Genomic DNA, 27504 nt, shown 5'->3' on the forward strand with positions numbered 1-27504 from the left:
CCCACCACTCGTCACCCACCACTCCCCACCACTCGCACGGCCAGTCTCGAGCGCGTGCGGCCACCACCGACCAGACCCGGCTCCGGTGGCGAGCACCACAAACACCACGCGGTGGAGGAGGGGCTGGGGGCTCCGAGAGGGGGGTTCAGGGGGGGGGGTCCCGTAAGTGAACGCCCCCCGTCTCCCCCCGTCTCCTTCCGCCGTCGGCGCCCACGCGAGCCCCCCCCCCCCACACGAGCCTCCCCCCCCCCCCGCGCGCCTTATCAGCTCCGGGGAAGCGGCCCCCTCAATGTGGCCCATTGTGAGCACGTGGGGGGGAGGGGGGCACAATGGGTGGGGGGGGGGTTGAGGGGGGGCACAATGGGGGGGGGGGGGGTACAATTGTCCCCGCTGCAGGTGCCTGCTGGAACACGGGGCGAGGAGGGTGCCCTGAGCAATTGTGTAGCAGCAACAATCAACACAATCACAATCAACACAACCACAGGCAACACAATCACATAGCATGCGACACACACACACACCATGCGACACACACATTCACAGCATGCAACACACACATACACATAGCATGCGACACACACACAAAAGACAAAGATCCCCCGTATAGACTTAACAGACTGTAGGGGCAAGTGCTGTGAGCGAGCACCTATGAAGGCCGGAACGGTACACGAGAGGGTGGGTGGCCAGCACCACGCCCGACCGCCTTTGTCTCCCCAGTGGCGATGTCTACTCCACAGCGAGAGGAAGCACAGACGAGGGTCTATAGGAGCAGCCTCAGCAGTGGGCCACGTGCTCTGCGGCCTTCTCGTGAAGAAGGTCACGGGATGAGTTCCCCTCGTCACGGGATGAGTTCCCCTCGTCACGGGATGAGTTCCCCTCGTCACGGGATGAGTTCCCCTCGTCACGGGATGAGTTCCCCTCGTCACGGGATGAGTTCCCCTCGTCACGGGATGAGTTCCCCTCGTCACGGGATGAGTTCCCCTCGTCACGGGAGTCAAGTGGAGAGAGAAGAACGCGTGGGAGAGGGAGCAACGCTCGATCCCAGGGGTCGGAAACCTGAGGCTCTGGAGCCGCATCGCACGGCGGCTCTAATTGACGACTGCATCGTGACGTAGTTATTATTATAATTAATTATGACGGTATTATTGATTGTTATTTAATATTAATTATTATTCGGTATTATTGATAATTTATTAATCATGATTTATCTTGACGTTATCATTAATTATTACTCATTATTTATCATTAATGATGACGGTTTTACTTATTATTATTTTATGGATCCATCAAGACCCTTAAGATCTTGTGATCTCCAACTGATCAGCACTCCCAGGGTCCTGGTTGCGCTCTTTTGGCGATCCGTGCTTTTGTGAGCGTGGCACCCACCAGCTAAGGAACGCCCTCCACTTGAAATCAGGCAATCGGAGTCGGTAGATCGATTTAAGTCTGTTCTGAACCCCCATCGCTTTAAAGTGGCCTTGCCTCTTTAGTGTGCTCGGTTGGCCCCTGGATCCGTTCTTGTTTCCTGCTGTCCACGGATCGCGCAATCGGAATCCGAAGATGGAACGCGCGTGAAACATTTGAATAATAATATTTGTTGCGATCGCTCCAATGGAGTTTAACTTGTTTTCTGTACCGCCATCTGCTGGCGAGCCACGATAACGACTCCTCTGAGCTCGCGGGAAGTTTCGCGACGTGGTCTGTGTGTGAGCCACCAGCTGCCTCCATGGTGATGGACTGTGGGTGTAGCGAATGTTCAACTTCTTTCGCACCGTACCTAGCCAACCGTGGCTCATCTGAGGTGCGGGGGGGGGGGGAGGACATCAAACTAAACACGAACAGCTGTTCTCAAGAAGTTAGTTTTAAATCTACAGGTGCCACAGGTCTCCACGTGCAGCGTAGTAGCAATAGTAATACTAATTTCTATTTTATATTAATACTTTCATATTGAAGTATAAACATGTTAACTCCACTCACAAATATAAATAAAATGTAAGCGCAATAGAAAGCTGATCACGACAATGTCACTGACTCCTCTCGAAACTCCAATAAAAGGAAGAGCTATGATAAAAGCGAATCATATCTGCAGAGTTATCCAATCAGAAAACATTGGGATGTTTGACATCTGAAGCTACAGGGGAACTACTCATGTGAGCGAGTTGTTTAAACGGCGAAACAGACTTCCACGGAGCGAGGAAGGCGATTCCACAATCGCGGAGTCTGCCTGCAGAAAACAACAACAACTGTTGTTGTTTATGTTTAGCAGGTAAGGCCCAACGAGCTGCCCAGCTATTCATTCACAAGGCTCCGTCTCCCAGAGAACGTCAACAACATCAGCCAACGTTCCAAGACTCGCTGAGCCGTTGTTGTTGTTTTTGTTTACATAGCGAGCACAATGACGTCATGATCGTTGTTGTTATTGTTGTGGCACAGGGTCGCCGCAAAGTCATTGAATGTCAACTCACGCCGTCGCAAATTGGGGAATGAGTGCCCAGGATTGTGAGTCGGGAATTCCGCGGACGATCGCTTGGCAGGGCATCTGATGTGATGCGGCCTCCACGAGGCACAGACTTGTCAACAACAACAACAACAGCAGCAGGAGCACGTGACTTTCATTCCCCCTTTGGGACTTTCTTAAAGGCGCTCTCGGATGCGCCGCTGCTGTCGGCCGTCTGGAACGCTGTCCCTTCGCCGTGGCACTTAAAAATCATCCAGATTGAAAGCTCATTTTTTATTTAAAAAAAAGCTTTTTGTATTTTACTTTATTGTATTTCGCCCCGCACCTCCGATAAGCACGGTTGGCTAAGTACGGCGCGAAAGAAGTTCATCATATCGTACGAGATTTTTTCCACGCGCAAAAATGGACTTTGTGGGTACCCTGTGGCGTGGCGTGTGTGGCTGTGTGTGCGGTGGTTTTATTTCCTCCGACTCTCGCCAAACTTGAAGTTTATTCCTTAAAATCCACCACTCACCCCGCCTCACGCATTCCATTCAGTTTTAACAAATTCTCTCGAACAAACACAATCGCGGCCCGCTCTCACTTGGTGCTTCCTATGGAGCGAGTCATTCTCTCGCCTTAGAGCCGCCTTTTCCTGTCTTAGCAACAACAACAACAAACGAAAACATTCTCTCGGATCCATAAAAACCCCACCGCACACTTACCAATGCATCCATCGTTATCATTACTAATAGTAGTACTGTACTATCACTTGTAGCAGAATTATTACTATTTGTATTAGTAGTATTAATATTAGTAGTATTACTATTAGTAGTATTATTAGTATTATTATTACTATTATTAGTATTAGTAGTAGCAGTAGTATTAGTAGTAGTATTAGTAGTAGTATTACTATTAGTAGTATTAGTAGTAGTATTACTATTTGTAGTATTATGGCTTCGCACAGTCGGCACACTCAACGCCCTGTATAAATCAATATTATTTATATATAAAATTGGAAAATGTGTAAAAAATAAGCTTGCACACACACGGTGGGTGTGTGTGGTCCTGGCTCTTGCCAGTGGCGTCACTGGATCTTTAACGTCCTCTTGAGTCAAAGCGGATTGTGCGTGGTATATTTATTGTTGTTGATGTTGTTGTTGTTGATATTAACCAGGGCGGCCGCTCGCCCGCCCGCGTCGAAAACCGTCAACATCTTGGAAGGCGCCGCTGGGGCGCGCCACCACCATTGTTGTGCCACGCGTCGCTCCACTGCTGGATGAGTGACACCAGCGGGCCAAGTGTACTGCGGCGTAGTATCACCCCCACCCCCTCCACCCCGTCACGTTGACTCCACGCGCCCTCCTCTCGGCCCCGTCCCGGAACGACGTCAAAGACTCCGTGACGGCCTTCCCAAGAGCCGAGGCCGTCGCGTGCCCGTCTAAGGGGCTTGCCGGTTTCCTCAATTAGACAACAAAAAATCATCATTTACACCGCAGATGTTGAGTGAATGTTCGTGTGGCACCAATCATCGCCCCCCCCCCACGACCGCGAAGCACTTGGCAGGACCCTCACAAAGAGGGTCACGAGACTCTCACCGATGCTCTCATGGGTAAAGAAGCGGAATAAAAATCACGATAATGATGGTACCAACACGTTTCCATCTGCCACAAAGGCAGTTTTACGATGAATGTCGCCACGAATGGGTTTAATGAACGTTGACCCTTCTGAACGTGGCCACGTGGCTACGTTTAATCGCAGCTGCCCGCAGGCCAGAGCCGAACCAAGTTTACTGACAGTGGAAGTGCTGCAGTTACATACTCTTAGGTTTTTTCGGTAAAGTCACGTAGGTAAAAAAAATAATATAATAATAAAATAATAGAAATTATATAAATAAAATAATAACTCACTACGTTTCGGAGGCAACACAAGTCTCCGTCATCAGGTGGGACCGTCACAGCTAAAATGTATCACTTGATACAGTAAATGTAGCTGTGACGGTCCCACCTGATGACGGAGACTTGTGTTGCCTCCGAAACGTTGTGATTTATTATTTATTTCTATTATTATTTCTATTATTTATTACCTACGTGACTTTACCGAAAAAACCTAAGAGTATGAATCCTTGCAGTCACGAAAGCTTCAAATCTAGAATTACTGCAGTTACAGCTTACAGACCCTTGTCCACTGCTGGATGAGGTCCTCCCTGTCGGCGGCTTTCGGCAATAGGGGTTTTGTTTTTTTGCGGGACCATACTTCACCACGCGGGTCAGTCGCTTCATCAGTAGGGTGGCCCGTTTTGACTTCGTGTCACGCGCCTAGTCCAAAGCCACTTGGTGGCAGTGCCTTTCGTGAAGTTTCTAAACAGTTTGAGAGGCATCATTATTTTTACGATGAGCGGTATAATTGCCATGGGCGTGTTCAACGAGATTCCCCCATGACCCGTGCCACCCTCTCAAAAATAAACCCTCGACTAAAAGCCATGGTCGAAGTCGTTAATTCATTCCGCGAGATGGGAGTGGCTTTTTTCTGGGGGGGTGGAATTCAGTGCCCGGAGCTGTGTGGGCAAACCACATTTCCAGCTCGCTCTGTCTCTGTTCTCTGCCAGGGAATCCTCCCCCCACCCCCGATTATCCACCACCGCCTTCTCAGGGAGCTAGCAAGCAGTCCAGTGTGTTGTGACCAGGGTCCGTATTGACCCATAGAATAATAAGGCCCTCATATGTTAACTACCTCGCCTGGAATACAGGAGGTCGTGGGTTCGATCCCGACCCTGACGCCTGCTGCTGTATATTTGGAGTTTGAGTCTCTCTCTCTCTCTCATCAATCATCACGGTGGCCAGGATATGTTAACTACCTCGCCTGGTATACAGGAGGTCGTGGGTTCGATCCCGACCCTGATGCCTGCTGCTGTATATTTGAAGTTTGAGTCTCTCTCTCTCTCATCAATCATCACGGTGGCCAGGATATGTTAACTACCTCGCCTGGTATACAGGAGGTCGTGGGCTCGATCCCGACCCTGACGTCTGCTGCTGTATATTTGGAGTTTGCATGCCTCTCTCTCCCTCTCCCCGTGGTCACGTGGATTTTTTTCCGGGGTCCTCCCGTTCCCCCCCCTCCACATTTAGAATTAACATCACGTGTTCAGAGTGTTTGGCCGATGTACATGTCCACGCGATGATGACGACAAGCCACTTCGATTAGCTATTATTCATGATAGCCAGGTCGCTACTGAAAACAAGGCCTATTATACAGCTCAGTGGGGCATTACCTGGTAAAATAACAAAAACGTCCTTTAGTTTTCATAATACAGGTTGCTTTTGGCTTAGATCGCGTAAATATTTAAATGTGTGGTTCAACCGCCAAGACCCGACAAAGCCAATTAGTGAGGTTTGTCACGCAAACAGAACGTGCCAATTCTCTCACGAGCACAAACACACCGGTGTGTTGGAGAGCCACAACATTGACGATCTCCTTCAGGTCCTCAGCTTCACCTTGAAGTGAAGAGCCGAGTGACAGCAGCCTGGCCATCACGGAACACAGTTTTTTAATTACGATGGCGTCGTCACCGTCATCACCATTCGTGACTTTGCCACAGCTAAGGCGAGGAGGAACCATCCTGCTTGGATGAAGAAATGAGCGCAGCGAGTGATTTGCGTTCGATGAAGATACTCTTGAGTCGAACAAACGTGTTAATGTTACATTGCTAAATGAATACATGTTTGACGATTTCAGGATAGTGTTTGTAAGATTGTGTTTGTAATACTGTGGAAACGAAGTCCCTTTCCCTCCTATGATAGCCTCTGCGCCCATCATCGCCTGAATTTGGCCCTGGCTGCGAACCGGGGCTATGCCTGACCCTGCTGGTGAGACACCGTGTGTCGAAACCGCTCCGGAAGTTTGTGCTCATCTCGAAGCAGCGCTGCTGAACTTCTTCTTCTTCTTGTTCGTCCATCAAAGTTGATGATGACCATGGCACGTTTGTCATTATGTTGGGTTTTGATGAGTGCGCAGATGGCTGAAGAGGCCAATCCGAGCCCGGAATTCCCTGTGGCACACTGGACAGGTCAGGGACGATGTAGAGCTCTGAGGTGCAGCCACACGTCCTTCCTTGGTAGATTTGCGCTGCTGCCTCTTCAAGATAGCACAGGAGCGTCTCCTACTCTCACAGAGGACTGCACCGTCCTGTACTGTTCTTCTCCAGGCAGGTCGGTCCTGTGCTAGGGATTCCCAGCTTTTAAGGTCGAATCCAAAGCTCTTCAAGGAAGCTTTCAGGGTGTCCTTGTAGCGCTTTTTGGGGCTACCTTGTGCTCGCTTGCCATTCCTCAGCTCGCCAAAGAAGACTTGTTTTGGAAGTCTCGCGTAGGGCATTCTGGTCACGTGGCCAGTCCATCTAAGCTGTTCCTTCGCAAGCAAGCTGAAATTACATCGCAGCTGTCAACCCCTTGTCAGTGCCCTACCTTGTTACAGACCAACTCAGACCTTGTTGGTCACCCCGTGCCATTGTAAATCTCAACGTTCACCCTACGAAGTCCCATCACAAGGGAGGAACACGAACAAATAGACACAACATGTGTCGTAACTCTCCACCACCCGACACAGCCAGCAAGGGTTGTCACGTGAACAACGAGCAACTTAGTTACGACTTCAGCCCACCGGTCTGTGTCGGGTGGTGGAGGGTTACAACACATTTCTACTTACGCGATCTAACCCAAAAACCTTTATTATGAATAATATTGGTCACAGAAAGCCTGCCACGTGCTTAACAGACGACACATTAAATTTCGATTTAAAGCTTTCGTGACTGCAGGGATTCATCTTCTTGGTTCTTTCGGTAAAGTCACGTAGAAGGGAAATAATAAAATAATACAAATAAAACAATAAAATAATTCTCACGACGTTTCGGCCACAACGCAAGCAGCCGTCCTCAGGTGAAGACCAGGTCTGTCGGGGAGACGCTGTCGTGAGAATAATTTTATTATGTTTTATTTTCATTATTTTATGATTTCCCTTCTACGTGACTTTACCGAACGAACCAAGAAGAAGAGAGCACATTTTTGCCCGTTTTGAAACGGCTGTGCGCCGTGTGGACCTGCAAACTCCATGGCCCTGCAGAGGAACACGGCGAGAGACACGTGTGGGTTGACGGCTACGCGAAATTGCTCGGGGCGCAGTTGGAGTACGATGACTAACAACACTATGGGACTTATGTGCAGAGACAGACATACAAGTGCACGTGCAGTATGTGTACACTGTTGATGACGGAGGCGTTTGTCTTGTGGGCTATTCGGCAAGGTTCCAAAGGCCACAGAAGCCAGACGCGCCGGGTCACGCGGTGGCCACGGCCTTAGCCTGCTGCGATGTTGGAGGCGTCCAATACGAGGTGACCGCACATCCCAGTGTGGCAGGATCCTCCTTAAAGCGGCCTTGAGACTCTTAAGATATCCCCGGTGAGGGGCTTCTTAGGGTCAAATTTGAATGTGCTTTTTATATTTTATTTTTATGATATTATTATTTCCCTTCTACGTGACTTTACCAAAAGATCCAAGAATATGAATCCCTGCAGTCACGAAAGCTTTAAATCGAAATTTAAAACTGAATGTGCTCTGAAGAAGGGGCATTGCCCGAAACGTCACGGCGTTGTCTTAACTTGCGTCATAAAACCACGCAGCAGCGTTGCTAATGAACGTGTTGAGTATTTATACATGTGTAGTGGCATCGGTCTCCCTCGTGTGAACCACCACCACCACACATCTTACATAAGAAGTGTTGATTTCGTCAGCCACAAACCGGAGCCTCGCATTTCACAACGAGGCCCGCAGGGTGCGTGCTGAGAGTGGATCACACACGACGAGGTTTCACAATGGAGCCACCAGATTCAAACTGAGCCGCGCAGTTGAGCCACCCGTGTCACAGTAGAGCCCCAAGGTGGACCCACGCGTTTCACAGTGGAGCCACCAGCTTCAGAGTGAGCCACAGTGGAGCCACCATCTTCAAAGTGAGCCACAGTGGAGCCACCAGCTTCAGAGTGAGCGACAGTGGAGCCACCAACTTCAGAGTGAGCCACAGTGGAGCCACCATCTTCAAAGTGAGCCACAGTGGAGCCACCAGCTTCAGAGTGAGCCACAGTGGAGCCACCAGCTTCAGAGTGAGCCAGAGTGGAGCCACCAGCTTCAGAGTGAGCCACAGTGGAGCCACCAACTTCAGAGTGAGCCACAGTGGAGCCACCAGCTTCAGTGAGCCAGAGTGGAGCCACCAGATTCAAACTGAGCCAGAGTAGAGCCACCAACTTCAGAGTGAGCCAGAGTGGAGCCACCAACTTCAGAGTGAGCCAGAGTGTAACCACGTGGAGCCACGGTGTAACAACGTGGAGCCGAGTGGAGTCGCTCCGCGCATGCCTCGCGGCTTACGGTGGTGGCTCGTCTCCAACATTTCACGACCCCGCCCCTGCAGCAGCGACTCGCCCGCCCGAGACGCGAGAGACGACACGAGCAGAGCGAGGAGGCGGACGAGGAGAGCGAGAGAGAAAGAGGGCGAGAGAGACAAAGGCGGTCCAGGGGAGAGGCGAGCGAAGGGAGCGAGAGCGTCGCGGGAAATCGCGGACAACAGGATTCGCGGCCATCGAGAATAAACAATGCAGGTGAGGAGGAGAGTGGAGTGGCGGGGCAGACAAAGGGGGGAGACACGTGGCGTCTGGGATGAGGGAGTGTGTGTGTGTATGATGTGTGTGTGTATGATGTGTGTGTGTGTGATGTGTGTGTGTATGATGTGTGTATGATGTGTGTGTATGATGTGTGTGTGTATGATGTGTGTATGATGTGTGTGTGTATGATGTGTGTGTGTGTATGATGTGTGTGTATGATGTATGTGTGGGTGTATGTGTGTGTGTGGTTGACTGAGTGTGTGTGTGGTTGACTGTGTGTGTGGTTGAGTATGTGTGTGTGGTTGAGTATGTGTGTGTGGTTGACTGAGTGTGTGTGGTTGACTGTGTGTGTGTGGTTGACTGAGTGTGTGTGGTTGACTGTGTGTGTGTGGTTGACTGAGTGTGTGGTTGAGTGAGTGCGTGTGGTTGAGTATGTGTGTGTGGTTGACTGAGTGTGTGTGGTTGACTGAGTGTGTGTGGTTGACTGTGTGTGTGTGGTTGACTGAGTGTGTGGTTGACTGTGTGTGTGTGGTTGAGTGAGTGTGTGGTTGAGTGAGTGTGTGGTTGAGTGAGTGTGTGTGTGGTTGACTGAGTGTTTGTGGTAGAGTGTGTGTGTGTGGTTGAGTATGTGTGTGTGGTTGACTGTGTGTGTGTGGTTGAGTGAGTGTGTGGTTGAGTGTGTGGTTGACTGAGTGTGTGTGTGTGATTGACTGAGTGTGTGTGGTTGACAGATTGTGTGTGTGTGGTTGACTGTGTGTGTGTGGTTGAGTGTGTGGTTGAGTGAGTGTGTGTGGTTGACTGTGTGTGTGTGGTTGAGTGAGTGTGTGGTTGAGTGTGTGGTTGACTGAGTGTGTGTGTGTGATTGACTGAGTGTGTGTGGTTGACAGATTGTGTGTGTGTGGTTGACTGTGTGTGTGTGGTTGAGTGTGTGGTTGAGTGAGTGTGTGTGGTTGACTGTGTGTGGTTGACTGTGTGTGTGTGTGTGGTTGACTGAGTGTGTGTGTGGGGTTGAGTGTGTGTGTGTGGTTGACTGAGTTCTTGTGAAGCGCTATGAACCCGGCGACCCGAGTTCAATTCGCGCTCACGGCCATCAACATTGACGATTATATAAACCGGTCCTGGGCCACCCCTAGGTAGACTCGGCCTCAAATTAGTACCCGATGCGGTGTGTAAACATCGCCACTGGGGAGACAAAGGCGGCCGGGCGCGGTGTTGGCCAACCCACCCCTCACATAACAGACGCCACTCGCTAACGGCACTTGCCCCGGCAGCGCGCCAAGGCTACACGGGGCCTCTTTGTCCTTGGCGGCTCGTGGGCAGCGTGGGGGGGTCCACGATGCCACGTGGAATGGCGGCGTCTTGACGGGTGTGAGGCCTTCAGCCAGCAGTGGAGAGATCGTGGCTGACGATGTAGACGATCACAACGAATAGCGTGAAATGAAACCCTGCGGAGAGCAAATGTTGTCGTTGGCTCTCGCACTCCGCTGAGCGTGAGCCACACGCGACTTCTACTTTAAGATGCACTGAGTGATATATATAATCTCACAATGTCCCACTATACATCTCACGATGTTCATTCATTTCTTAGGCGGCATTCGGGAATGAATGGATGAATGCCGGCAACGTTTCATGGGCGCAGTCGCCAGTCACGTGACCTTCGCGCGTGGATGTTCCAAGAAATGCCGCCCACACAGCAATGAGTCTGTGGGTTTCTGTGTGAGTGTGGGTCTCTGTGTGAGTCTGTGTGGGTCTCTGTGTGAGTCTGTGGGTCTCTGTGTGCGTCTGTGTGAGTCTGTGGGTCTCTGTGTGAGTCTGTGGGGTTTTGTGTTAGTCTATGGGTCTCTGTGTGAGTCTGGGGGTCTCTGAGTCTGTGGGTCTCTGTGTGAGTCTGTGGGTCTCCGTGTGAGGCTGTGGGTCTCTGTGAGTCTGTGGGTCTCTGTGTGCGTCTGTGTGAGTCTGTGGGTCTCTGTGTGAGTCTGTGGGTCTCTGTGAGTCTGTGGGTCTCTGTGTGCGTCTGTGGGACTCTGTCTGCGTCTGTGGGTCTCTGTGTGAGTCTGTGGGTCTCTGTGTGAGTCTGGAGATCTCTGTGTGAGTCTGGGGGTCTCTGTGTGAGTCTGGGGGTCTCTGTGTAAGTCTGGGGGTCTCTGTGAGTCTCTGGGTCTCTATGTTAGTCTGTGGGTCTCTGTGTGAGTCTGGGGGTGTCTGTGAGTCTGTGGGTCTCTGTGTGAGGCTGTGGGTCTCTGTGAGTCTGTGGGTCTCTGTGTGAGTCTGTGGGTCTCTGTGTGAGTCTATGGGTCTCTGTGTGAGTCTGTGGGTCTCTGTGTGAGTCTGTGGGTCTCTGTGTGAGGCTGTGGGTCTCTGTGAGGCTGTGGGTTTCTGTGAGTCTGTGGGTCTCTGTGTGCGTCTGTGGGTCTCTTGTGTGAGTTTGTGGGTCTCTGTGAGTCTGTGGGTCTCTGTGTGAGCCTGTGGGTCTCTATGTGAGTCTATGGGTCTCTGTGTGAGTCTATGGGTCTCTGTGTGAGTCTGGGGTCTCTGTGCGAGTCTGCGGGTCGCTGTGCGGCTCTATGAGTCCCACAGGCGTCTTCCCCGCACCTTCTCTCCGCAGAGCTCCCAGCAGTTTGTGCGCCAGGCGCTGGCGTCGCGATGGCGATTCCGACCCCTGCCACTCAAGCCTCTGACTCCGGTGCCCAGGTACGGCGCCCCCCCCCCCCCGCTGCCCTCGGCTCTCCCGGAGAGCCAGGGGTGGCTCGGAGCCGTGGGGCCGGCGAGATTCACGATGAATGAGCACGAGCGGTGATGCGGGACAAGGGCCGCCGCTGGGACGCCGTGGTGGCTAGGAGATGTTAACTCCCTCGCCTTGTATGCAGGAAGTCGGGGGTTCGATCCCGACCCTGAAGATGTCTGTTGTATATCTGGAGTTTGCGTGTCTCTCTCCCCCCGTGGCCGTGTGGATTTTTCTCCGGGTCCCTCCGGTTTCTTTCTCCACGTTTAGAATCGACACCACCACGCGTTCAGAGTATGTGGCTACTGCTAGAAATGCCCACGTGATGATGATGATGCTAAGCCACTTCGTTCAGCTATCATTTGTGATAGCCAGGTCACTTGTGAAAAATCTCAGTGGGCTTCACCTGGGTAACATAAAAACAAATAGTGGAGTTTATAGTTTTATGGTAATGATGGTGTCAAGTCGTAACGCTTCTGCCGGCGCCGCGACCACCGCACGGTACCCGCTCATCGGTCTCGTAGAGAGAGAACGACTCGGAGAGAGGGTGACTCGTACAGAGAGAGAGGATGACTCAGAGAGAGGGTGACTCGTACAGAGAGAGAGAACGACTCGGAGAGAGGGTGACTCGTAGAGAGAGAGGACGACTCAGAGAGAGGGTGACTCGTACAGAGAGAGAGGACGACTCGGAGAGAGGGTGACTCATAGAGAGAGAGAGGACGACTCGGAGAGAGGGTGACTCGTAGAGAGAGAGGACAACTCGGAGAGAGGGTGACTCGTAGAGAGAGAGGACGACTCGGAGGCACCAGGAGGTGGAACCACAGACGCGGAGTGGGAAGGCAGCAGCAGCCACGCAGTGAGGAGCTGGCACTGCCAACAGTTCCCCACCAAGCTCTGCGGTCCTCTATGTATAAAGGTGTTATCAGCCAATTACATGTGTATGTATGTATGGATGTTGAACGTCTTTCGCACTGTACGTAGCCAACCGTGGCTAATCGGAGGTGCAGGGGAAGGACAACAAACTAAACACAACAAGCAGTTCGAGAGAAACTAGTATTGTCCATCTAGAATCTAGATGATGATGATTTAAAAGTGCATAGCTCCCAGTGATTTCCTTATATCAGAAGGAAGAGCGTTCCAGACGGCCGCAGAAGCGCATCTGAAGGCACGCGATGCGGTGACCGCCGTCCTGGGAGTGGTGCGGAGGGTGGTGTGGGTGGTGGTTTGGGTGGAGACTGCGTCCCACGTCGCTGTTGTCATTGTTGTTGTTGTTGTCCTCCCTTGCGTACGGCCTGTCCCTGCTCCAGCGACATTGAGGTCTCCCGTGCCCAGACGCCGAAGGCGGCGGACCTCCTGGCGCAGGAGGTGGGGCTGCTGCCGGGCGAGGTGGAGGCCTACGGACGCTGCAAGGCCAAGGTGTCTCTGTCCACTCTGCACCGGCTGCGGCACCAGCCCGACGGCAAATACGTGGTGGTCACCAGGTAGGGAGGGCCGTCGGTGGCCAGGAGATGTTAACTACCTCGCCTGGTATGCAGGAGGTCGTGGGTTCGCTCCCGACCCTGATGCCTACTGCTGTGTATTTGGAAGTTTGGTCTCTCTCTCTCTCATCATCATCACGGTGGCTAGGAGATGTTAACTACCTAGCCTGGTATGCAAGAGGTCGTGGGTTCACTCCCAGCCTTGACGCCGACTGCTGTATATGTGGAATTTGCGTGTCTCTCTCTCTCTCGCTCCCCGTGGTCGCGTCGATTTTTCTGTGGGTCCTCCGGTTTTTCCCTCCACATTTAGAATCAACGACGTGCGTTTAGATTATTTGGCTGCTGTATAGTTCCACATGAGCTGTCGTTGTTGATAGCCAGGCCGCTTCTAAAAAGAGCGGACATATGGCTCAGTGGGCCTCGCCTGGTCAACAAAAGAAAACTGTTTAGTTTTGGGTGAGCCGCTTGCCGGGCCGGCTGGCCACGCCGGTTTGGCGGCGGGAATCTCCACGGCGTCGTCGTCGTCGTCACGGCGACGCGAGCGTCGTTGTCGCCCGCAGCATCACCCCGACGCCGCTGGGCGAGGGCAAGAGCACAAGCGCGGTGGGGCTGGCGCAGGCGCTCTCCTCGCAGCTGCACCTCAACACCTTCGCCTGCGTGCGACAGCCCTCGCAGGGACCCACGTTCGGCATCAAAGGTGGCGCGCGGGCGAACGTCTCGGAGGGCGTGGGGGGGGGGGCGTGGTGGGGGGGGGCGTGGTGGGGGGGGGGCGTGATTGGCATAGGGCCTGGCAAAGCCACACTTTGGAAGTTATCGTCACGGTGTTGCTCTGACGCTTCGCTGGGAGTCTCGTCAATCGGCCCGGAGGGCGCCGAGTCTTCAGAATCGGGGGAGCGACGATTGCCGCTGCCGCTGCGCCCGATCCCGGCGGGTTGTCCAGCGGCTACACCTTTTCCAAACATTCAACGAATCTGCAGCGTGACGCCGGCGCGGGATCTTCAACGTCCGCCGCGAAGCGGACGGTGCTTGGCATTCTTACAGTCGGCACGCAGCGCAGCATTAACCAGGGCGGCCCACTGGCTTCAACGGTCGGTGGTTGTTGCGCTGTTAGTACCGTCCGCCTTCCTCCAGCCGCGGCAGTGGGCACGGCTACGCGGGGCACCGTCGCCTCTTGTGCGGTGTGCTGGGTGGTCACGTGATCGCGGCGTCTCGCTCTGTCCCCATGCCAGGGGGCGCGGCCGGAGGAGGCTACTCCCAGGTCATCCCCATGGAGGAGGTGAGCTCACGCACCGCGTCGTCGGCACCATCCTCGTCGTCGTCGTCGTCGTCGCACGATAGCGTGCGTGACGCGGGCCCCGGTGTGTGAGGGATTAAATGGGAGGGATGAGCTGCCCCCCAATTTCCCCCCCGCAAACCTCTTCATTGCCCAGTGCCTGTGGGCCCCGGTGCAGTTGCACCGCCTGCACACTGCTCGATAGCCGCCACGCCGCCGCCGGGACGAGACGCGAGGCCGCGGGAGAGAGAGATTATTCATCGTCCAATTCGCGCGCAACAGCCGACAGATGAGAACGATGCATTCATGAGAGGTGGGTAGAAGGGCGACAGGGAAACGGCTACGTGCAGACGAGACTCTCTGGGCAGGAGAGGGCGGTGATGTCGCCCCATGGGGTGGGCGGAACGTGGCAGGAGAGAGCGGTGATGTCGCCCCATGGGGTGGGCGGAACGTGGCAGGAGAGGGCGGTGATGTCGCCCTATGGGGTGGGTGGAACGTGGCAGGAGAGCGACAGGGTGCATCGCTCTCCTGCCACAGCGATGTCTCAGTGATGTCGCAGCAATGTTTCATTCCCTGGCATTTTACAATAAATCACAAATGGCTCTCGTCTCAGGCAGCGTGCTCAGTGAAGCGTCGTGAATAATAAAAAATCTATCAATATTTAAAGTGGGATCGGGGAGAGGGCTCTCTGCAGGCCTCGCGAGTGGAAGGCTCGCGGTCGCCCCCTCCTGCTCCGGGAAGGGGGGGGGTGGAGGAGGTCGACGCAGATTCACGCGGACGCAGCGGCACGTCGATTCACGTCGCCCGCCCGCCATGTCCCGTCCGCAGTTCAACCTGCACTTGACGGGCGACATCCACGCCATCACGGCAGCCAACAACCTGCTGGCCGCCGCCATCGACGCGCGCATCTTCCATGAGAACACGCAGACGGACAAGGTGAGCACACGCGCCGGGGCGGCTGCACCAGTCCCGTCGCGACACGGGACAAAGGTAGAGGCAAAGATTTTCCCCCCCACCTCCGCCGTACATCTCCCAATAACAGAATAGGAGATGTTTATGGTTTTGGTTTTGTTGCGGGAAGAGCTGCGTTTCTCCCGTGGACGCTGCGGCGTGTGGAAGATCGATCCGACGCGCCGCTACCAACGTACCGCTACCGACGTGCCGCTACCGACGTGCACCGTCAGAACCGAGGCGGAGTCGTACTCCTCCGGTTGGTTCGCGCGCCACTTTGCCCGGCGTAGATCCCACCGGCGGCGTGTCCCTCCCGTGCGTCTCCTGTCAGTGGAAAATTCCACATTCCCACGATGAGGGATCCCCCCTCTCTCCGACCGGGAGCGGCGAGATTGCGAGTGGCGCCCGTGCCGGCCGGCGTTGGCTGTCGCTGCGACGACGGCCCCGGTGACCACCCTCCCCGCTGCCCCCCCCCCTCCTCCCCAGGCTCTCTACAACCGCCTCGTTCCGCTGCTCAACGGGGTTCGTCGTTTCGCGCCGATCCAAATCCAGCGTCTCAAGGTACGCTCCCGGCGGAGGCGGTGATGGGGTCGAGGATGGGGGCGGCGCGTCTCTGTTGCCCATGAAGCAGCAACTGTTACTCTTCACCCGTGCGCGTTGCCGTCCGTTGCCATCAGTTGACGTCTGAGCTGCAATTCGAGTTGCCGCGTTAGTTGACCTGTGTGTTGTCGTGTTAGTTGACCTGTGGGTTGTCGTGTGAGTTGATGTGTGATTTGCCGAGTGAGTTGAAACGTGAGTTGCCACGTGAGTTGATGCGTGAGTTGATGCGTGATTTGCCGAGTGAATTGCCCAGTGAGTTGCCGCGTGAATTGCCGCGTGAGTTGACGCGTGAGTCGACGTTTGACAGAAACTGGGCATCTGCAAAACAGAGGCCGACTCTCTGACGAGCGAGGAGGTGACCCGGTTCGCTCGCCTGGACATTGACCCCGACACGGTGACCTGGAATAGAGGTCAGAGGTCACACTCCTTCAGTGCCGCTGCACACACGCGCGTGTCCGTGTGCGTGCGCGAGGAGCGGTGGTGCAGCGGTTAGCGCGCTGCACTACGAACCCGGCGACCCGAGTTCGATTCCCGCTCACGCCCAACGCCGGTGACAATTATCAGATCCGGTCCTAAGCCTTCCCTAGGTCGACTCAGCCTCAAATGAACACCTGATGCGGTGTGTGAACATCACCACCGGGGAGACAAAGGTGGCCGGGCGTGGTGCTGGCCACATCCGTACCTCCTCGTGTACCAGAGTGCCGGTGGCCTTCATAGGTGCTGCTCGCTAACAGCACTTGCCCCAACAGCCCCTGAACACTATGCGGGGGGTCTTTGTGTGCACGAGCCATGCACCAACTCACTCATCTCCTACCCGACCAAGCGAAGACTTGGCAGGGTTCTTAGCCACGGTTCAGTTCCTGCGGTGTAGTCCGTGCACCTGCTTGCTTAGTTGCTTATGACGTGTGTGTGTGTGTTGTTGTTGTGTGTGCGTGTGTGCGTGTGTGTGTGCGTGTGTGTGTTGTTGTTGTGTGCGTGTGTGTGTGTACGTATGTATGTGCGTGTATGCGTGTTGTTGTTGTTGTTGTGTGTCCGTGTTGTTGTGTTTGTGTGCGTACGTGTGTGTGTGCATGTGTGTGTGCGTGTTGTTGTTGTTGTGTGTGCGTGTTGTTGTTGTTGTGTGTGCGTGTGTGCGTGTGTATGCGTGTGTATGTGCGTGTGTGCGTGTTGTTGTGTGTGTGTGTGCGTGCGTGCGTGTGTGTGTGTGCATGTGTGTGTGCGTGTGTGTGCGTGTTGTTGTTGTTGTGTGTGCGTGTGTTTGCATTCAGTCCTGGACACAAACGACCGGTACCTGCGCAAAGTGACCGTCGGGCAGTCTCCTACCGAGAAAGGGCACTCAAGAGAGGTGCGTGTGTTAAGGCTATATGGGGGATCTTTGTCTTTGTGTTGCGTGTGCAGCAACTGATGGGGAGTGGTGGTGCAGTGGTTAGCACTACCAACCCGCTCAAACCCGAGTTTGATTCTCACTTACGGCCAACACCGGTGACGATTATCTGAACCGGTTCTCTGGGCCTCCGCTAGGTCTACTTAGCCTGAAATTAATATCTCGCGGAGACAAAGTGTGTGGTGGTAGTGGTGTATGTGGTGGTAGTGATGGGTGGTGGTAGTGGTGTGTGGTGGTAGTGATGTATGTGGTGGTAGTGGTGTGTGCGGAGTGCCGGGCGGCTAGAACACAGCAAGTTGGCACAGTAGGGGGCACAGGTTGTACATCGGCTACTCATCTCAGTGAACCCATGGCAGCTGCTGGGTCTGTCCCATGACCTCCTGCCATCGGGCATTCGACACTTCACGTGGCCTCAAAGTGAATTTATCCTGGCACAAGCACCGTGGTGTAGTCACCGCCACTTAGCGGTGAACGACGGTTGTTGTTGTTCTTGCTGTGTGTGGGAGTACCGGTCTTTGTGGCGGTGTACGTGTTGATTGCAGCGCGAGCGGTAGTGTAGCGGTCAGCGCAACTTGCTATCGAACCCGGCGACCCGAGTTCGATTCCCGCTCGCGGCCAACACCGGTGACGTTATTTGAACCGGTCAGCCCATGGCACCTGCTGACCTCCTGCCAGCGGCGAGAGCCTCCGACACGTCGCGTGGCTCTCGGCCGCTCGTCGTAACTCGGAGCGGAACGCGACGACCCCTTGACCCCCCCCCCCCAACCCCGCGTGCCGCGCCGCAGACCCAGTTCGACATTGCGGTGGCGAGCGAGATCATGGCGATCCTGGCCCTCGCCGGCAGCCTGGGCGACATGCGCGAGCGCCTGGCGCGCATGGTGGTGGCGACGAGCCGCAGCGGGGAGCCCGTCACCGCGGAGGACCTGGTGCGACGACGCAATCGCGGCGACCCTGCGCGGTGACTAACACGGCAACTAACACGGCGACTAACGCGGCGACTAACGCGGCGACTAACGCGGCAACTAACGTGGCAACTCACACGGTAACTAACACGGTAACTAACACGGCAACTCACACGGCAACTCACACGGCAACTAACACGGCAACTAACATGGCAACTCACACGGCAACTAACACGGCGACTAACGCGGTGACTAACACGGCAACTAACATGGAGACTAACACGGCAACTAACACGGCAACTAACACGGCAACTAACGCGGCAACTCGTACAGGGACTCACGCTGCAACTAACAACAGTTGCTGCTGCTGCTGCTTCACCGGCAATGGAGGCACGACACCCGGCAGAGCCACAGACGGCGCCGCCTTCCCGCTCGTCATGGCAATGTGGAATTCTCACTTGGGGGATGGGAAGGGGGGTGGGGTCAGGGGGAGCACACGAGCCAATCAAACATGAGCAGTCCCCTGAACCCCAAATAGCCAACGATTCAATCATTCGCGAGTACTCGCCCTGACCAACTAGCCAATCGGATGCAAGTACTCGCCCTTTCTCGAGCCCTGACCAACTAGCCAATCAGACGCGAGTACTCGCCCTATCTCTAGCCCTGACCAACTAGCCAATCAGATGCAAGTACTCGCCCTATCTCTAGCCCTGACCAACTAGCCAATCGGATGCAAGTACTCGCCCTATCTCTAGCCCTGACCAACTAGCCAATCGGATGCAAGTACTCGCCCTATCTCTAGCCCTGACCAACTAGCCAATCGGATGCAAGTACTCGCCCTATCTCTAGCCCTGATCAATTAACCAATCAGGCACGTCCTATCCCCTCGGCTGCAGCTCCTCCGCACGGAAATCGCCGCTTCGTTTTCACTTTACATCCGCGGCGTTGCCTCGCCCCCCACGCCCCCCGCGCCCCCCGCCCTCTTACAGAGTCCCGATAGCCCCCCCCCACACTCGTAGAACGGTTGCGTCGCCTTGACCCTCGCGCTCCGCTTACTGGACACAATCCGTGAAGTAGAGCTTCACAGCTCGTCGGATTCCACCCGTCCGCCTGTGTCACCGCCGCCGCCGCCGCCGTTGTTATTGTTGTTGTTGCAGGGGGTGAGCGGGGCCCTGGCGGTGCTCATGAAGGAGGCCATCAAACCCAACCTCATGCAGACGCTGGAGGTGAGGCCCGCAGAGAAAGGCTCGCCGGGTCCCAGGACAAACGCCGCCTCGTTGGAGACGCAAACAAACACCGCCCCTCCTCATCCTCCTCCTGCCTTTGACATTCCTCCTCGAAGACACTTACAGAACAATCAGGACATCAGCGGGCCGATATGCTACCCACACTACGGACCGCACAGTGAACCCATGGGGGGACATGGAGATATACATAGAGACCCATAGAGATACATAGAGATGGTTAAAGACACAGGCCAGAGCAGTGAGACTGTGGCCATACAACCCACACTACGGACCCCACAGTGAACCCATAGAGACACATGGAGATACACAGACACACGTAGAGATACATAGAGATGATTAAAGACACAGGCACAGTGAACCCATAGAGACACATGGAGATACACAGACACACGTAGAGATACATAGAGATGATTAAAGACACAGGCACAGTGAACCCATAGAGACACATGGAGATACACAGACACACATAGAGATACATAGAGATGATTAAAGACACAGGCACAGTGAACCCATAGAGACACATGGAGATACACAGACACACGTAGAGATACATAGAGATGATTAAAGACACAGGCACAGTGAACCCACTGGGGTCTGTGCTCCTTCAGCAGTGGAGGAGGTGGAGGAAGAGCGACACCAACTCTCTCCTCTGAGAAAACTCGACGAGTTACGTTTGATTAAAAACGTCGCGATGTAGTCTCTGCCGTGCCGGATGTGCGTACAAGGCAAGAGCCTGCTGCTACTGCTGCTGTCTTTGTTGTTGTTCGTTGGGGGGAGTTTTGCTTCTCTTGTCCGACGACGCGCGTCTGCGGCCTCCGCAGGGAAGCCCGGTGTTCGTCCACGCGGGCCCCTTCGCCAACATCGCCCACGGCAACTCCTCGGTGCTGGCCGACAAGATCGCCCTCAAGCTGGTGGGAGAGCAGGGCTTTGTGGGTACGCTCACAACCCTCCTGTAGCCTATAACACCTGCTGACGCACAGTGGTGACCCATCCACGTGCTATCCGGTCTCAACCCCACCTTGGCGTCTGAGATGCGATGGGACCGGGCAGTGCATCCCGAGCGGTTCGGTCTTAGGCCTACAAGCACTAGCCAGGGTCAAAACCTAAACTAAAAATAGATGTTTTTATTTTACCGGTTATGACCAACTGAGCTACATAGCTTTTGCCTATCATCAATTATAGCTCAACGAAGCAGCTCATCATGGTGTGGACATTTCTAGCAGCCAAATACTCTAAACGCCTTGTGATGTTGAGTCTAAATGTGGAAGGAAAAACCGGAGGGCCCGGAGAAAAAAACCACGCGACCACGGGGAGAGACACGCAAACTCCAAACACGCAGCAGTCGTCAGGGTCGGGATCGAACCCACGAGGTAGTTAACATCTCCCAGCCACCGTGGCGCCCGTTCCCGTCCGCACCTCGCCGGGCGCTCACGTGCCGGGCGATCGCTCGAGCCGGGGCAGGGGCAGGCGCCGCTCAAACGGGCGACACAAAAAACGCCGATTCGTCGGCCGACACTTGCGTCCGCCACCCTCCTCGTGCCCAGACTCGGTCGGCTCGGTCGGCTCGGCCGGCGGTGTGTGAGGGGCGCGGGGGCCGGGGATGGGGTGTGGGCGTGCGAATGAGTTCACCCCGGTAATTCCTTCCCATTGCCGGCCCCGGCGACGGTCGACCTCGCTTATAGGATCGTGGCTTCCCGTCACTCTTTTTTTTTTTTTCCACGGCAGTGACGGAGGCCGGCTTCGGAGCCGACATCGGGCTCGAGAAATTCTTCAACATCAAGTGCCGCCTGTCGGGCCTCTGCCCCGACGCCGTGGTGCTGGTGGTCACCGTGCGGGCCCTCAAGATGCACGGCGGAGGCCCCAAGGTACCCAGCACGGGGTCGCCGCGGTGACCGGCGGAAGAGTTTCATTTTACTGAACGCGTCGATTGGTTAATTCGGTTATTTATTGATCGTGTGCCTAGTTGCCATGGTAACGGTCGCCACTTAACTTTCCTCAGGTGACTGTTGGTGCCCCGCTGCCTAAGGAGTACACGGAGGAGGTACGGTGACAACGAAAAATCCACGGCTCCTCCACACAGAGTCCCGGCGTGTCCCAGACTGCCTGTTTGTCTGACTGTCTGTGTGTGTCAGACTGTTTGGCTGTCTGTGTGTGTCTGTCCGACTGTCTGGCTGTCTGTGAATCTGAATGTTTGTCGAGCTGTCTGTCTGCATGTCTGACTGTCTGTGTCTCTGTCTGGCTGTCTGTGCTTGTCAGACTGTCTGTGTGTGTCTGACTGTCTGTCTGTCTGCATGTCTGACTGACCGTCTGTGTGTCTGTCTGGCTGGCTGTCCGTCTATGTGCCTATCCGTTTGTCCGCCTGCTGTATTTTCGGAGCGACGTTGCTATGAGCATAGTCCAAATTGAGTTCATATTTTCGGTGTTAATCAAAAACAAAAACCTTTAACGCCACGCGATCTTTAACGTCCGCGTTGGCATTTCGACGGCGAGTACACACCGCCACGGTATTAACCGGGGCCGCCCGCGCCGGGGTCCGAACCACGAACGCTCGCGACGAGCGGCGTCACCCCTCCCCGCCCCCCCCGCCCCCCACCCTCACCCCCCACCCCCCCCCCGCCCCCCACCCTCACCCCCGCCGCCCCCACCGCGATGCGCTGGCTCTGTCCGCAGGGCCTGGATCTGCTCGAGCGTGGATGCGCCAACCTCGTCAAGCACCTGCAGATCGCTCAGCTGTTCGGAGTGCCAGTGGTCGTCGCCATCAACGAGTTCACGTGAGCGCACAGGCGGCATGGCGTGTGGGTGTCTACGTGTGTGGGTGTGCGTGTCTACGCGTGTGGGTGTCTGTGTGGGTGTCTACGTGTGTGTGGGTGTCTACGCGTGTGCGCATGTGTGGCCACCCACCCCCTCATGTGCCACAGTGCCGGCCTTCCCAGGTGCCGCTACTCGCTACTAACGCTACTAACGCTACTAACGCGTGCGACCTCCGCCTGTGCGCGAGCGTGTGCAGCACGGACACGCCGCGCGAGACCGCCCTGCTCGTGTCCGCGGCCCTGCGCGCCGGCGCCGCGGCCGCGCTGCGCTGTGCCGCGTGGCGCGCCGGCGGGGAGGGCGCGGCGGCCCTGGCCCAGGCCGTGGTGGAGGCGGCGCAGCGGCCGCGGGGCCGCCCCCGCCTGCTCTACGACCTGCAGGTGACGCGAAGGCAAAGGTCGCCCCCCCCCGTGCGTAGCCTCTAGCGGAGCGTCGGGGCAAGTGCCGTTCGTGGCGAGTAGCGGTGCACGCGATGGGGTTGGTGGACCGCCTTTGTCTCCCCGGCGCCGATGTTTAACCCACCGCGCCAAGTACTCGCGCGCACACGTGTGTATACGCACACCTAAACGCACGTACACGTACTAAGACAGAGCTACCCCGTGTAGCCTCAGCCGACTGTTGGGGAAAGTGCTCTTAGCGATCAGTTATGGAGGCCGGCATGGCACACGAGGGGGTGAGGGTGGCCAGCACCACCCACGGCCGCCTTTGTCTTTCTCGTGACGATGTTTACACACCGCACATATGCACACTTGCGCCATCGCACGCTACGTAGCACGGTTGGCTACGTAGGGTAAGAAAGAAGTTCAACATGCATACATAATCGTCTGTGGCTGAGTCGACAGGCACACACATCGTGACGTTCCGTCTGGCCTGGCGCAGCTGCCCGTGGAGGAGAAGATCCGCGTCATCGCACAGAAGGTGTACGGCGCAGACGACATCTGCCTCTCGGAGGAGGCTCGCAGGAAGATCGACCTCTACACCAAGCAGGTAGGGCATGGCTGGCGTGCGTGTTCACTGTGTGTACAGCTGGTGGGCTAGCGTGTTCACTGTGTGCACAGCTGGTGTGCTAGCGTGTGCACCGTGTGTACAGCTGGTGGGCTAGCATGTTCACTGTGTGTACAGCTGGTGGGCTAGCATGTGCACCGTGTGTACAGCTGGTGGGCTAGCGTGTGCACTGTGTGTACAGCTGGTGTGCTAGCGTGTGCACTGTGTGTACAGCTGGTGGGCTAGTGTGTGCACCGTGTGTACAGCTGGTGTGCTAGCGTGTTCACTGTGTGTACAGCTGGTGGGCTAGCGTGTTCACTGTGTGTACAGCTGGTGGGCTAGCGTGTTCACTGTGTGTACAGCTGGTGGGCTAGCGTGTGCACTGTGTGTACAGCTGGTGGGCTAGCGTGTTCACTGTGTGTACAGCTGGTGGGCTAGCGTGTTCACCGTGTGTACAGCTGGTGGGCTAGCGTGTTCACTGTGTGTACAGCTGGTGGGCTAGCGTGTTCACCGTGTGTGCAGCTGGTGTGCTAGCGTGTGCACTGTGTGTACAGCTGGTGGGCTAGCGTGTTCACTGTGTGTACAGCTGGTGGGCTAGCGTGTGCACTGTGTGTACATCTGGTGGGCTTGCGTGTTCACTGTGTGTACAGCTGGTGGGCTAGCGTGTGCACTGTGTGTACAGCTGGTGGGCTAGCGTGTTCACTGTGTGTACAGCTGGTGGGCTAGCGTGTGCACTGTGTGTACAGCTGGTGGGCTAGCGTGTTCACTGTGTGCACAGCTGGTGGGCTAGCGTGTTCACTGTGTGTACAGCTGGTGGGCTAGCGTGTGCACTGTGTGTACAGTTGGTGGGCTAGCGTGTGCACTGTGTGTACAGCTGGTGGGCTAGCGTGTGCACTGTGTGTACAGCTGGTGGGCTAGCGTGTGCACTGTGTGTACAGCTGGTGGGCTAGCGTGTGCACTGTGTGTACAGCTGGTGGGCTAGCGTGTGCACTGTGTGTACAGCTGGTGGGCTAGCGTGTGCACTGTGTGTACAGCTGGTGGGCTAGCGTGTTCACTGTGTGTACAGCTGGTGGGCTAGCGTGTTCACTGTGTGTACAGCTGGTGGGCTAGCGTGTTCACTGTGTGTACAGCTGGTGGGCTAGCGTGTTCACTGTGTGTACAGCTGGTGGGCTAGCGTGTTCACTGTGTGTACAGCTGGTGTGCTAGCGTGTACACTGTGTGTACAGCTGGTGTGCTAGCGTGTACACTGTGTGTACAGCTGGTGTGCTAGCGTGTACACTGTGTGTACAGCTGGTGTGCTAGCGTGTACACTGTGTGTACAGCTGGTGTGCTAGCGTGTACACTGTGTGTACAGCTGGTGTGCTAGCGTGTACACTGTGTGTACAGCTGGTGTGCTAGCGTGTACACTGTGTGTACAGCTGGTGGGCTAGCGTGTACACTGTGTGTACAGCTGGTGGGCTAGCGTGTACACTGTGTGTACAGCTGGTGGGCTAGCGTGTACACTGTGTGTACAGCTGGTGGGCTAGCGTGTACACTGTGTGTACAGCTGGTGGGCTAGCGTGTACACTGTGTGTACAGCTGGTGGGCTAGCGTGTACACTGTGTGTACAGCTGGTGGGCTAGCGTGTTCACTGTGTGTACAGCTGGTGGGCTAGCGTGTTCACTGTGTGTACAGCTGGTGGGCTAGCGTGTGCACTGTGTGTACAGCTGGTGGGCTAGCGTGTGCACTGTGTGTACAGCTGGTGGGCTAGCGTGTGCACTGTGTGTACAGCTGGTGGGCTAGCGTGTGCACTGTGTGTACAGCTGGTGGGCTAGCGTGTGCACTGTGTGTACAGCTGGTGGGCTAGCGTGTGCACTGTGTGTACAGCTGGTGGGCTAGCGTGTTCACTGTGTGTACAGCTGGTGGGCTAGCGTGTTCACTGTGTGTACAGCTGGTGGGCTAGCGTGTTCACTGTGTGTACAGCTGGTGTGCTAGCGTGTTCACTGTGTGTACAGCTGGTGGGCTAGCGTGTTCACTGTGTGTACAGCTGGTGGGCTAGCGTGTTCACTGTGTGTACAGCTGGTGGGCTAGCGTGTTCACTGTGTGTACAGCTGGTGGGCTAGCGTGTGCAAACGCCTGTTGGTAACCATCACAGAGCCCATGCCCTTGGATGATTTTTCTTCCCTGTTTTTAATCTGCGCGAGTCTCCTTGTCAGCGTGCGTTGCGGGAATGAAGCGGCAGTGGAGGAGTTCGCGCGCTGCACGGCGAACCCGGCGACCCGAGTTCGATTCCCGCTCACGGCCAACACCAGTGACGATTATCTGAACCGGTCCTGGGCATCCCCTAGGTCGACTCGGCCTCAAATGAGTACCCTGCACGGTGTGCGAACGTCGCCACCCGGGGAGACAAAGGCCGCCGGGCGCGGTGCTGGCCGCCCTCGTGCGCCATGCCGGCCTTCGCAGGCGCGACTCTAACGGCACTTGCCCCTACAAGTCTGTTAAGGCTACACGGGTGATCTTCGTCTTTGTGTTTCCCCAGGGCTTTGCCGAGCTGCCCATCTGCATGGCCAAGACGCACCTGTCGCTGTCTCACCGGGCCGAGCTGAAGGGCGTCCCCAAGGGGTTCGTGCTGCCCATCAGCGACGTGCGAGCCAGCGTGGGGGCCGGCTTCCTCTACCCGCTCGTCGGCACCGTGAGGGCGCGCGCGCAACACGTGTTCATGCACACACATACACGTATACACGTGTTCACACAGACACGTATACACGTGGTCATGCACACACACGTATACACGTGTTCATGCACACACCCACACACACGTATACACGTGTTCATGCACACACACGTATACACATGTCCATGCACACACATGTGCACGTGTTCATTCATGGACACACATACACATGTTCATGCACACACACACACGTATACACATGTTCATGCACACACACGTCTCCACGTGTTCATGCACACACATACACGTGTTCATGTACACACATACACGTGTTCATGCACACACACGTTTACAAGCACACACGGACGTGTTCACGCGCGCGCACACACATACGCACACACACACACAAACGTGTTCACACACACGTGTTCACGCACACATACACACACACGCAGACACGCGCTCACAAAAACAAAAGACAAATATCCACCTTATAGCCTTGGCAGACTATCGCGGCAGACTGAGCGCCTCTGAAGGACGAGGGGGTGGGTGGCCAACACCACGCAAGGCCCCAACAGTCTGTTGAGGCGAAACGGCGGATCTTTGTCTGTGTGTATCCGTGTGCAATGGGGAGCGGAGGCACAGTGGTTAGCGCGCTGCACTACGAACCCGATTCCTGCTCACGACCAACATCAGTGACGATTATCTGAACCGGTCCTGGGCCTCCCCTAGGTCGACTCAGCCTCAGATTAGTACCTGGTGCGGTGTGTAAACATTGCCACTAGGGAGACAAAAGCGGCCGAGCGTAGTGCTGGCCGATCATAGGCGCTCGCTAACAGCACTTGCCCCTACAGTCTGTTCAGGCTACACGGGGGATCTTTGTCTTTGGTGATGCTGGTGGTGGTGATGATGATGATTGTTGTCTGTGTGTGTGTTGTGCAGATGACCACCATGCCTGGGCTGCCGGTGAGGCCATGCTTCTACGACATCGACCTCGACCCGGACACGGAGGAGATCCGCGGCATTTTCTAACTGCACCCGTCATGGCCGACGGCACCACGTGACACCACGTGACACCCCACGTGACGCCACGTGACACCACGTGACACCCTGCGTGCGACCCGTGGGACCGTCGCCGGCGGTTCCGTGCGTCGTTATCGATTCGGTTTTCACGTCGTTTGAATTTGTCTGCCTGGTTTGTTTTGTCCGACTCGTTTTTAATATCCCGTCTCATTGGTGTGGTCCATTCCATTTGCTCTACCTCGTTAGCACCGTCTCATCTGCGTTGTCTCCAGTTCCCCGTCTCGTCTGCACCGTGTGTCTCCTGCCAGGTCCACATTGTGCGTGTTGCGTTATTCTGCCGGCAAATTCCCCCCCCCCCCCCCCACGTTTACCAGCGCGGGGGGGGGGGGGGCCGCACGG

At 55.5% G+C, this 27504-nt stretch overlaps 1 protein-coding gene across 2 annotated transcripts; it reads left to right on the top strand.

Moving 5' to 3' along the window:
* The first annotated feature begins 8345 nt into the window (after window positions 1-8345).
* LOC133356276 (monofunctional C1-tetrahydrofolate synthase, mitochondrial-like) lies at window positions 8346-27477 on the top strand. 2 transcript variants are annotated; one of them, XM_061573698.1, is made up of 19 exons: window positions 8346-9077; window positions 11686-11771; window positions 13110-13283; window positions 13841-13977; window positions 14510-14556; window positions 15382-15489; window positions 15991-16065; window positions 16412-16514; window positions 17373-17449; window positions 18274-18414; window positions 19548-19616; window positions 20459-20570; window positions 21363-21502; window positions 21637-21678; window positions 22308-22408; window positions 22645-22825; window positions 23325-23432; window positions 25948-26100; window positions 27025-27476. In XM_061573698.1, exons 1-19 carry the CDS (start codon window positions 9072-9074, stop codon window positions 27112-27114), a joined length of 1950 nt encoding a protein of 649 aa, XP_061429682.1. In that variant the 5' UTR covers window positions 8346-9071; the 3' UTR covers window positions 27115-27476. The 2 variants fall into 2 exon arrangements, with proteins under 2 accessions (XP_061429682.1, XP_061429683.1); XM_061573699.1 differs by lacking the exons at window positions 8346-9077; window positions 11686-11771; window positions 13110-13283; ... (4 more) ...; window positions 16412-16514; window positions 17373-17449 and having other exon boundaries at window positions 18384-18446; window positions 27025-27477.
* The last annotated feature ends 27 nt before the right edge of the window (window positions 27478-27504 follow it).

This window comes from Lethenteron reissneri, chromosome 53, assembly GCF_015708825.2.
Source record: "Lethenteron reissneri isolate LAM-NWPU_2019-01 chromosome 53, ASM1570882v1, whole genome shotgun sequence".
In the NCBI taxonomy this organism is placed as follows: domain Eukaryota; kingdom Metazoa; phylum Chordata; class Hyperoartia; order Petromyzontiformes; family Petromyzontidae; genus Lethenteron; species Lethenteron reissneri.